The sequence below is a fragment of the Balaenoptera physalus genome, assembly GCF_965194825.1.
Source record: "Balaenoptera physalus genome assembly, chromosome: 16".
NCBI lineage: Eukaryota > Metazoa > Chordata > Mammalia > Artiodactyla > Balaenopteridae > Balaenoptera > Balaenoptera physalus.
In genome coordinates this window covers 90853625-90865582 of record NC_138898.1, presented here as the reverse complement: position 1 = coordinate 90865582, position 11958 = coordinate 90853625, and the positions used below count along the sequence as shown (strand labels likewise).

General features: G+C 42.0%; 1 protein-coding gene across 4 annotated transcripts in view; it reads right to left on the bottom strand.

The window, feature by feature from the left end:
- Positions 1-11958, bottom strand: part of CARD11 (caspase recruitment domain family member 11) — a 108125-nt gene that overhangs the window by 29263 nt on the left and 66904 nt on the right. For all 4 annotated transcript variants that reach the window (XM_082429109.1, XM_082429108.1, XM_082429106.1 and 1 more), the window contains 2 exons: positions 8391-8512; positions 591-803 (listed from right to left, as the gene is read on the bottom strand). In XM_082429109.1, coding sequence (XP_082285235.1) covers positions 591-803; positions 8391-8397 — 220 coding nt within the window. In that variant the 5' untranslated portion in view covers positions 8398-8512. The remainder of the gene's footprint in view (positions 1-590; positions 804-8390; positions 8513-11958) is intronic.

Genomic DNA, 11958 nt, shown 5'->3' with positions numbered 1-11958 from the left:
ACACTCACTACCTACCTTTAATGAATGTGATAAAGTGTCATGGACCCCTAGGCAGTCTGGAAAAGCCTATGGACCCTTTATCAGAATAACATTTTCAAACAGATAAAATGCATTGGATTACAAAGGGAATCAATTATAATAAGATACAGTTAACAAATATTAAATTTGTGACTCAGTAATAAATGTGCTTCTTTATTAATGCATTAAATAACCCAATCTCTTGGCAGGTCTAATGACTACTATAATTTCAAGGGAGAGATGAGTGTAAATGATATTTTGGAAATCTGTAATAGCTGTAATGCGATAAGAAGATATCTGTAATGTTTACTGTGGACAAAGACACAAGTATTGCTAATCACTGTGATTTGTTGCCTACCTGCATCCATAATTGAAGGGAATGCTAAGTCTTAGGTTGGTAAAGTAAAGATGTAATTTCCCCCTGTTCAAGTTAATAGACCCTCTCTACCCCATGGACAGTTTGGTGGGGGACCAGGGGTGGGTAGAGGGGTCTGTGGACTCTAGTTAAACATCCCTGACTGAGAGAAACTTCATTTTGCTACAGCTAACGGTAAGTTATTTCCCGAGGTTACCTGCCCGGTTGATCTTGGACGGCAGCATGGGAGCGTTAAGCACTTCATCTTCATCTTGTTCGTCAATGACCTTGCACTGGCGCAGGTAGGGGGTGAGCTTGGCTGGGTTGATATAGCGACTCAGCATGTGCCGGTTGCACTCCACGTTCTCCCACAAGGCGTCCTCCTCATCCTTCAGTGTCTCCATATAGTCATCCATCTCTGGCGCTCCTCCTTTTAGACAGAAACCCAACAAGGTTAATAAAAGAGCCTCACTGGAATAGCTCTATAAACTCTGGAGAGATCGCCAGTATCCACTGTGAAGTGAAAAAAAAGTAGAGAAAAGCATATATAGTCTTCCTTTTATTTGAGAAAGGAAGGGATATGAATAGACATATATTTCTTTATGTACTGAACACAAACAATGGACGGATAAGCCATAAAATTTAAAAAAAAATTATAGGGCGAGAGGGAGAATTCTGTAGTTGGAGTATATCCTTTCCTTCCAAGCTTTTATATCTTACTAAGAATTTATATTTCCAGAAACAATATATGCTGTACTTTCTGTTTTACAGTTTCACATAGATGGCATCATACTATATGCTTTCCTGTTTCCTTTTTCAACTTGCTTTTTTCTCTCTGCATTTACTGAGATGTATCTAGGTTGATACATACAGACCTAATTCATTCATTTTTAAAAAACAGCTTTGTTGAGATATAATTCATGTACCATACAATTCACCTTTTAAAAGTGTACAATGCAATGCTTTTTAGTATATTCACAGAGTTGTACAACCATCAGCACAATTAATTTTAGAACATTTTCATCACCCCCCCCAAAGAAACTTCATACCCTTTAGTAGTCACTCCCCATTTCCCTCCAATACCTGCTCCTCCAACCTTAGGCAACCACTAGTCTATTTCCTGTCTCTATAGACTTGCCTGTTCTGGACTTTTCACTTAAAAGGGATTGTATAACATGTGGTCTTTTGTGACTGGCTTCTTTTCAAGGTTCATCCATGTTGTATGTAGCATGTTTCAGTACTTCTTTTTGTTGAGGAATACTTTTTCATTGTATGGATATATCACATCTTGTTTATTCATCCATTGATGACTTTGGGTTGTTTGGTTATTATGAATTATGCTACTATGAAGATTCATGTACACATTTTTTTGTCAACACATGTTTTTATTTCCCTTGAGCAGATATGCAGAAATGGAACTGATAAGCCATATGGTAACTCTATGCTTAACATTTTGAGGAACTGCTAAACTGTTTCCCAAAGTGGCTGCGCCATTTTACGTTCCTGCTAGCAATGTATGAGGTTCTAATTGTCAACAATTATTCTTGTCCATCTTTTTTAGTACAGCCATCTGAATGGGTGGGAAGTGGTATTTCATTGTGGTTTTGATTTGTATTTCCCTACTGATTAATGATGTTGAGCATCTTTTCATGTGCACATTGGCCATTTGTGCATTGAGAAATGCCTATTCAAATCCTTTGCCCATTTTTAAATTGGATCTTTGTCTTTAATATGGAATTTTTATGCGTTCTGGATACAAGTCAGATATATGATTTGCACATATTTTCTCCTATTCTGTTGGTTACCCTTTCACTTTCTTAAAGGTATTATTTGTAGCACAAAAGTTTTTAATTTTGATGTGGTCCAATTTCTTTTTTCACTTGTGCTTTTGGTGTGTATCTAAGAAACCATTACTTAATTCAAGGTTATAAAAATTTACTTCTATTTATTTTTCTAAGAGTTTTATACTTTTAGCTCTCACATTTAGGCCTATGATGCATTTTGAATTAATTTTTGTGTATGGTGTGAGGTAAGGGTCCAACTGTTTTTTACATGTGGATATTCAGTTGTTCCAGCACAATTTGTTGAAAAGATTCTTCTTTCCCTATTGAATGGTCTTGGCACCTTTGTCAAAAATCAATTTACCATAAATGTGAGTGTTCATTTCTGGACTCTCAATTCTATTCCATTGACCTACATGTCTATCCTTATGCCAGTACCACACTGTCTTCATTACTGTAAATGTGCAGTAAGTTTTGAAATTGGGAAATATGAGTCTTCCAACCTTGTTCTTCCCATTTCAGACTGTTTTGGCTATTCAGGTCCCCTTGCAATTCCATATGAATTTTAGGGATCAACTAGTCAATACTTGCAAAAAAAAGTAGTTGGGATTTTGATAGTGAATCTATTGAATATGTAGATCAAATTGAACAGTATTACTACCTAACAATTAAGTGTCACGCTCCAAGAATATGGGATGTGTTTCTATTAATTTAGATCTTCTTTAATTTCTTTCAGCAATGTGTTGTAGTTTTTCAGTGTACACTTCTTTTGCTAAATTTATTCCTAAGTATTTTATTCTTTTTGATGGCATTGTAAATGTGAACTGTATTCTTAATTTTATTTGTTGAATAAAATTCATTGTTAACATATGGATATGCAATAAATGACTTTTGATATTGCTCTTCCATCCAGCAAATTTACTGAAATCATTTATTAGTTCTAATAGTTTGTTAGTGGATTCCTTGTGATAGGATTTTTTCTATATGATTTTCCTATATGTAAGATAATGTCATCTGCAATTACATTGTTTTACTTCTGTCTTTTCAATCTGGACGCCTTTTCTTTTCTTTCCTTCTCTCTTTTTTTCCCCTCTAATTTCCCAGGCTAGAACTTCTAACACAATGTTACATAGAAGGGGCAAGAATGGATATCCTTTTCTTGATCACAGGGGAAAAGCATTCAGTTTTCACTGTTAAGTATGATGTTACCTGGTTAAGTGTGTGTGTGTTTCAGACGTTCTTTATCAAGCTGAGGAAATTCCCTGAGTATTTTTGTCACAAAAGGATGTCTGATTTTGTCAGATGCTTTTTCTGCATCCAACTACCATATAGTTTTTAGTTTTGATTCTATTAATATATTACATTAATTTTCAGGTATTAAACAAACCTTGCATTCTTGCTGTGAATCCCAGTTAATTATGGACTTGTTGGATTTGGTTTGCTAGTATATTTTTGAGCATTTTGGCATCCATACCTTATGAGAGATGTTAGTAGTTTTCTTTCCTGGTGATGTCTGACTGGTTTTGACATCAGGGTAAATTTTGCCTCCTAGAATAAATTGGGAAGTGTTTCTTCCTCTTCTAGTTTTTTTGGAGAGTTTATGAAGAATTGGCATACTTTTGTCTTTTGTTTGGTAGAGGTCACCAAGGAAGGCTTTTCTTGGTAGTTAGGTTTTTGATTACTAATTCTTTACTTGTTGTAGGTTCCTGTTTTTCTTAAGTTTCAGTAATTTGTGTCTTTCTAGGAATTTGTCCATTTCATGTAAGTTACCTAATTTATTGGAAACAGCTGTTCATATTATGCCTTTATTTTTATTTTGCCTTTTATTTCTGTAAGGTTGGTAGTAATGTCCCTTCTTTTATTTCTGATTCTAGTCATTTGGATCGTCTCTCTTTTTCTCTTGCTCAGTCTAGCTAAGGGTTTGTCAATTTTGTTGAAATTTCAAAGAACCAACTTTTGGTTTCACTGATTTTCTCTATTGCTCTTCTCTTCTCTAACTCATTTATTTTTGTCCTAATAGTATTACTTCCTTCCTTATGCTTGCTTCAGTTTTAGTTTGCTCTTCTTTTTCTAGTTTCATAAAGTGGAAGGTTCGGTTACCGATTTGAGATCTTTTAAAAATATTAACATTTATAGCTATAAATTCCCTTCTGAGCACTGCTTTAGTGACACCACTTAAGTTCCAGTATGTTGCATTTTCATTTCCGTTTGTCTCAAAGTAAATATTCTATTTTCTTGTGTGATTTCTTTGACCTATTGGTTATTTAGAAGTGCGATGTTTAATTTCCCGTATTTGTTAACTTTCCAAATTACTTTGTTATTGCTTTTTAATTTAATTCCATTGTGGTTGGAAAACATACTTTGGATCGCTTCAATCCTTTTAAACTTACTGAACTTTGTTTTATGGACCAGCATATGGAGAACATTCCAGGTGGGTGCTTGAGAAGAGTATTTATTCTGCTGTTAGGTGGCATGCGCTATAGACAAGTCCAAGTTCAAGTCTCCTATTTCCTTGTTGATCTTCTGTCTATTGTTCTATCCATTATTGAAAGGTTTTTTTTTTTTTGAAAGTAGAGTATTAAAAATCTCCATCCATCTATTATTGTTGAATTTTACATTTCTCCCTTCAATTCTGTCAGTTTTTGCTGCATGTATTTTGAGGCTCTGTTGTTTGGGTTAAATTATACTTATAACTGTTATAACTTCCTGGTGGTTGACACTTTTATCATTATGAAATCTCTTCTTTATTTCTAGTAACACTTTTGTTTTAACGTCTATTTTGTCTGATATAAGCCACTCTAGCTCTTTTATGATTCTTTTTAGCATAGTCTATATTTCCATCCTTTTACTTTCAACCTCTTTGTACCTTTGGATGTAAGGTTTTTCTCCTGTAGATAGTATACATGTGATCTTGTTGTTTCAATCTAATCTGGCAATCCCTTAATTTCTATTGGTTTATTCATTTTTAACTGTTGGATGTATTATTCCATTGCAAGAATATACCATAATTTATTTCTTCATTTCCCTATAATGGATACTTAATTTCCCCCCAGTTTTTTACTTGAAAATTTAGCACTATTTATAATAGGAAAAAAATGTAGACAATCCAAACATTCTTCAGCAGATACTCCATGATCCTTTTGCACTATAGAATAACATTTTGAAAGGATGTAGTGACATAAAAAGAGCCCAAGACATCGTTTATTTAAAAAAGTAAAGGGAGGGAGGGAGACGAAAGAGGGAAGAGATATGGGGATATATGTATATGTATAGCTGATTCACTTTGTTATAAAGCAGAAACTAACGCACCATTGTAAAGCAATTACACTCCAATAAAGATGTTAAAAAAAATAAAAATAAAAAAGTAAATACGTACACACATACATGTGGTATAATTTAAAAATATATTTGGTCTTTGCCCCGGGTTCCCAGCACGGATTGTAATCTCCAGAGTGACGAGGGTGTGAATGCTTTTTGTATGGTAACAAGATAACTCTTGGGTGAGGGGCCCCTAGTAGCTTTAGGATGGGAGCTGAATGCCAGAAGAACCAGGCAAGTGATTAGAAGGTTGTAACTTTCAGCCCCACATTCCTGCCTCAGGGGAGGTGAGAGAGGCTAGAGATTGAACTCAATCACCAACAGAGAATGATTTAATCAATCACACACGTAATAGCACCTTGATGAAAATCCCTCAACGATGAGGGGCAAAGAGCTTCCAAGTTTCTGAATTCAAGCACATGCTGGGCGAGTGGCTCATCTCAACTCCATGGGAACAGAGGCTCCTGTGCTCGGGACCCTTCCTGACCTCCTCATATGTGTTTTCATTTGTATCCTTTAAAATCGTTATAGTAAGTATAGTGTTTTCCTGAGTTCTGTGAGCCATTCCAGCAAATTACTGCACCTGGCGAGGAGGCTGTGGGAGACCCTGATTTAGAGCTGCTCAGTCAGAGGGCAGGTGGCCCTGGGTTTGGGGCCGGCATCCGAGGCGGGGGCAGGCTTGTGGGATTGAGCCCTTAGCCTGTGGCATCTTTGCTGCCTCTGGACAGTTAGTGTCAGAAGTGAACTGGATTGCTGGACACACCCAGTTGGTGTCAGAGAACTGGTGGATGTGTGAAAAAATGACACGTATTTGGTGTCAAGAAAACACTATACCTTTGGTGTCAGAAAAAATATCACAACACAGTATAAAATCATTCATGTAATGCAACGCCTGTAATTATATAGGTAGGGGTGTGTGTGTGTGTGTGTGTGTGAGTGAAAGAGAGAGGGGAGAGAGAAATAGGGAGAGGGGAGGGGAGGGAAAGAAGGAGGGAGGGGAAAAGTTTGAGAGGATCTGATTATACTGATTCTATCTAAGAAGAGGGAGGAATTCTGAAGTTACTGGCCAGGAGGACTTGGACGTTACCTATACTGTTTTAGTGTTTACAACACACACACGTGTCAATGTATTATGTGTATAGTTTGAAAAAGGAGAAAAAGAAAAATGAACAAAGATGACAACCAAGTCTAGGGAAATCGATACGCCAATACCTAATATCTGCCTTCCTGCTCACGTCCTCAGATGGCCACAGCCCTGATATCCTGTCTGTACCAAATAAACCCTCCAGCCACAGCCGAGTGACCTGCTCCAAAGAGGACCAATCCCGAGGCTGGTTGCACTAGCCCAATCCCTTGACCTGGGAATTTCCTATGGGCCAAAGAGACAGTGGGGCGGGTAAATGTGCTGTGGGGAATTAGCTAGGAGGTGGCATCAGGGTGGCCACAGTGGAGGCTAGAACTTGGCCACAGTAAAGCAGAGCCCCAGGCAGCTCGAGGCTATGGAGGCGGAGGGAGCTGGTCTGCCAGGCGGAGCTGCAGTGAGACCCCCAAGGGCCCCTGAGAAGTGGCAAGAGTCCTCCCTCTGGGCGTATGACTCTACTTCCCAGCCCTGTAAGCCTTGGCCACGTGTGATGTCTGGTCCTTGCTACAGACCTTCAAGAATCTCCCCATTAATTTGAGCTGGAGACTCGTGCATGAATATTCAACAGAGGCACCGTGTATCCAAAAAACCTGGACACCATACAGACGTCCCGACACAAGTAGAGGGGGTAAATAATGTGCGTATTCAACGATGGCGTACCCTACAGCAGGGCAGGGGAAAAGAACTATGGCTTCGTGCGTCAACACGGACGGACCTCGGGGAGGTGACGCTGAGTGTAAAAGCAAATCGCGAAAGATTACGTGCGATAGGGGAGTGCCCACGAAATTTCCCAAACATACGCAACTCAGCTATACGGTTGAGGATATACTGCAAACCTGTACTGAAGAGCGGGGGTCTGATAAACGTCAGAAGGGTGAGGGCAGCAGGACGGCTGTGACGTGGAGGGACACATAGGTGACCTGGGTGATCCTGGAAATACTGCTTCAGCTGGGGACACGCGTGTCCATTTTACTGTTCTTTGTTTCATAGATAGATACACGTATACATTTTTATGTGTGTGTGTGTATAAATACGTATGAAATATTTCATGGGCAGGAACTCTGGATAGTGTAGCTAGGCTCAAAAGAAAAAAAACCCACCTTGACCACAATTTCAAATGTATTTCTCTTCTCAGACGCTTCCCTGTAACTCAGCCTGACTCGGCCCCATCACCTGGAGGAAGCTGGATGAAACATCTGCTCGGAAACACACTCTTAGACACCGAGGCCCTGAGCTTTAACAGCCTATCAGGCTGGACAGTCCTCCCTCCCCTCAACTGTAGCCAGAGTTGATGGCAACTCGGACAGTACCCTCAGCAGGGTCTGGCTTGGTCTTGAGTCAAACCCTAGACCACATCTGTCTTTCTACACACAGCCAGAAAAAGCAGGTTCAAGGCTCCTGGGCCACATTCTACAGGAAGGGCTATTTTGCTCAAGTTTTTACAGGCCAAGGAGGCTACCTGCCCGTGGACAAACTCCATGGCAGCTGCTGGTCTCACGTCCCTCCGCCATTCGTTGGAAACATGGACCGTGTGGCCCCAGCTGCTGCTATGATACAGTTCAGCATCTCCGTCTTGACCTCCGAGCTGACCCCCACGCCAGCCCCCACGGTCGCATCTCGCCTGACGGTCTCTGATTCTCCACCAGGTGCCCGCTTGCTCAGAACCTGCTTCCTGCACCTCCCTCCGCCTGGAACCCTCCCCTCCCCGCTCCCCTGGCAGGTCTCAGGTGACCTCGCTTTCTATTTATTTTACATAAAGTAGACACACGTGAAGTACCTGGCATAGAGTCGGCACTCAGTAGACAAGAGGTGACTTTTATTCTTTTTACTCCTCCTGGCTGGGGCTGGTCCTTCCCTGAGCCAGTTTCCTTCTGGATGTGGAGGTGTGATGGGCAGGATCTGTAAGAGGAAAGATAATATGACTTGAAACAAGGCCACAGGTTGAAGAGAGAGAACCATTCAAGTGGCGAAGGGGCCCGCTGCTTTGGAAGCAAAGGCCACGCAATCCCAGGGCCCGCATCTCTTCAGGTGATGGGAATGCAGTGGACCACGGCCTGGAGCTGCTGGGGGAGACGGGCTTTTGTTCCCACCGATGGACAGCGGGAAGGCCACTGGCCCCAGGTCCCAAGACTCTGGGAGTGGAGAGAAGGCCACATGGTAACTGTGGGGCTGCCCGTGGCCGGGTGGAAGGTCGTTAGAAGTCTTTGATGGAAGCATCTGCAGAGTGGAGACGTTCTAATCAGCTACTAATTCATCAGGTCAAAAGCAGCAAACCACACTCCTGAGTCCAGAAGCGCTCCCTTCACTGTGAATGACGTCTCAGCTCTGCTCGCCGTGGCTTTGGGCAGGAACGCGCCGTCACTTGCCCAGGGCGGCGTTCCTTATGGTGACTGACAAGGCCGTCATGCCCAGCCAGTTGCTCCAGGAGCCCGGCTGGGACTGTGGGTTTTGAGGGAACGGGCCAGCTCTCCTTCTGGAGAAAGGGCGGTAGAGGAGGGGGCAGGGGGAGGGGGAGGCGCAGACCCTGAGAAGGTGAGGAGGGGACGACACCGGTCTTCTTTTTTTTTAAATGTTTTTTTTTTTTTTTTAGTGGTTTGAGAGATGGCAATTTTATTTATTTATTTATTTATTTTTGGCTGTGTTGGGTCTTCGCTGCTGCAGGCTTTCTCTAGTTGCGGCGAGCGGGGGCTACTCTTCGTTGCGGTGTGCAGGACTTCTCATTGCGGTGGCTTCTCTTGTTGCGGAGCACGGGCTCTAGGTGTGTGGGCTTCAGTAGTCGTGGCACGCGGGCTCAGTAGTTGCGGCTCGTGGGCTCTAGAGTGCAGGCTCAGTAGCTGTGGGGCACGTGCTTAGTTGCTCCGCGGCATGTGGGATCTTCCCGGACCAGGGCTCGAACCCGGGTGCCCTGCATTGGCAGGAGGATTCTTAACCACTGCGCCACCAGGGAAGTCCCTGACACCTGTCTTGGCAGCTGCCAGGGTCCTTTGGTGGGGGCTCCAGATGGCTGCTCCAAACCCACAGCTCCACTCAGGGGTGATGGGGACCCTGGGATGCCATCGTTTAATCAGAAACTTGTTGGGTTTTGGCTTTGAGGATTAATCATAGATGACACCAGATCTCCCAGGGCTGACAGCAGCTCTTCTTGTTGGGTGTCAGCTTGGATCGGAGTCAGCTGTCTCAGACCCTCAGCCCTGGGGAGGTGGCGGTGACATGCTTCTCTGGAGGACACTGTCTTCTTGGTCTCCTCGGCTGTGGGGCCCCGGGCGAGGGCTGGGCGAGCAGGAAATCTATGGGCAGGCCAGGTGCCCTAGCCCAGATCGGCAGGGCCGTCCTCAGCCCAACAAACCAAGGCCCAGGGAGGCCCAGGGAAATGATACTTCTCTGTATTTGCATTAAACAAAGAAGAATGCATTTGCATTTTTCCTCTTTTATAATCAGAAGAAGAAGCTTTAAGAAAATTCATAGTAGGAGAGGTTTTAATTGCAGGAAAGGGAAAGCAGGTTTGTACTATCCGATGATGTGTCAATGTAGTTTGGGAAAACTGAGGCACAAGACACCCAGTAATGAGGCTGAACTTTCTATTTCTGCCCTTTGAATTTTAAGTTCCCCCTCGAAAACTTGGTCCTAAGGTCGGGGAAAATGTATCGGCTATGTCTCCTGAGCGATTGACTCATAGGTACGACATTCAACTGGTGGACACATCATCCCTGTGTTTATAGACGACTTAGCCTGCCAGGCACTTGGCTAAGCCTAACTGCTCAAGAGACAGGTGGTTTTATCACCACCACCACCATCGTCATCACCGTCGTCACCGTCATCACCACAGTATAGACAAGAAAATCAAACCTGGGAGAGGTTCAAAGTCATATGATTAGCATGGAAGGCTGGATTTGGACTTAATCACTACCATACAGCCCCTAGAATTGCCTTTTTAAAAAAAGTTTACCTTTTAAATGACTCTAACCAGAAAGTGTATGTACAAAATCTCCCTGAAATATCACTTTAACACACAAACTTAAGACAGAACTAAAACCAAGTTCTAAGATGGCAGATATTGGCTCAGGGTTCAAAAGAATAACTCCTGCTTCTCAAAAGAGGAGTCAATTGCTTGGTGAGTTATGAGCTCCCCGTCATTGGTGTTATTCAAAGCACAGTCAGCCAGTGATTATTCACGTTCCAGGGAAGCCCATTATGCAAGCAGAACTTGCATGCACAGTTTTTGTTCCCTCCCACATAAGAATAAACAGAGAGGCAAGGGGCACTTAATGTTTAAGCAAAGTCTCCACATGAAAGGAAGAGATCGAAAGAGACAAACTGATACAGGGAAACGGCAGAAAGCAGACAGTGCACAGAATAAGAGAAAACGGAAAAAACACAATCCAATAATTAAAATCCATTAAGAGATTAGATAAGATATTGCAGTCATAAAACAACAGTAGGGTGCTTTGACAAGGGAGCAAAGGACAAGAAAGAGTTCTTCATGATTAAAATAAAGTAGCCGGAGTTTATAATCGATAGAAAGTTTGGAAGATAAAGTTGAGGAAATCGCCCCGAAAGTTAACAAAAAGTTAAGAGACGGAAAATAAGAAAGGAGGGAAATGAAGTCAATTTAGAAGGTCTAATATCCAATAAATAGAAATTATGCAGAAATTATGCTTCCTTTCCTGTATATCTTGTGGGGATACAATATCAATTATAGGATGAAATTATCAGAGAAAATAGTATTAGAGGATTCTTCAAATGTAAAAACATGAGTCTTCAGTTTTATTTATTTTTTATTTATTATTATTATTTTAAAAAATATTTATTTAGTTGCACCAGGTTTTAGTTGTGGCAGGCGGGCTCCTTAGTTGCAGCATGTGGGCTCCTTAGTTGAGGCTCCAGGGCTCCTTAGTTGTGGCATGTGAACTCTTAGTTGTGGCATGCATGTGGGATCTAGTTCCCTGACCAGGGATCGAAACCGGGCCCCCTGCATTGGCAGCGCGGAGTCTTATCCGCTGCGCCACCAGGAAAAGTCCCGAGTCTTCAGTTTTAAAGGGTCCTTTGAGTGCTCAGTACACTCAGTGGAAAATAACCTTCTCAGAATATCATTCTGAAATTTCAGGGCGCCAGGGAGTAAGAGAAGACCCTAAAATCCTCCTGGGAGAAAGCTCAGGTCATGTGCAAAGGACTCGAAGTAAGTTTGGCATCAGATCTTTCAGTAGTAATGCTGGAAGCTGGGTGATGCCTTCACATTTCCAACGGAAGAGACTTCTAAACCTAGGATCCTATACCTACCCAAACTATTACATGTGAAAAGAGAATGATGCTATTTTCAAAAAGGTGAGGACTGTAAACATTTAGAT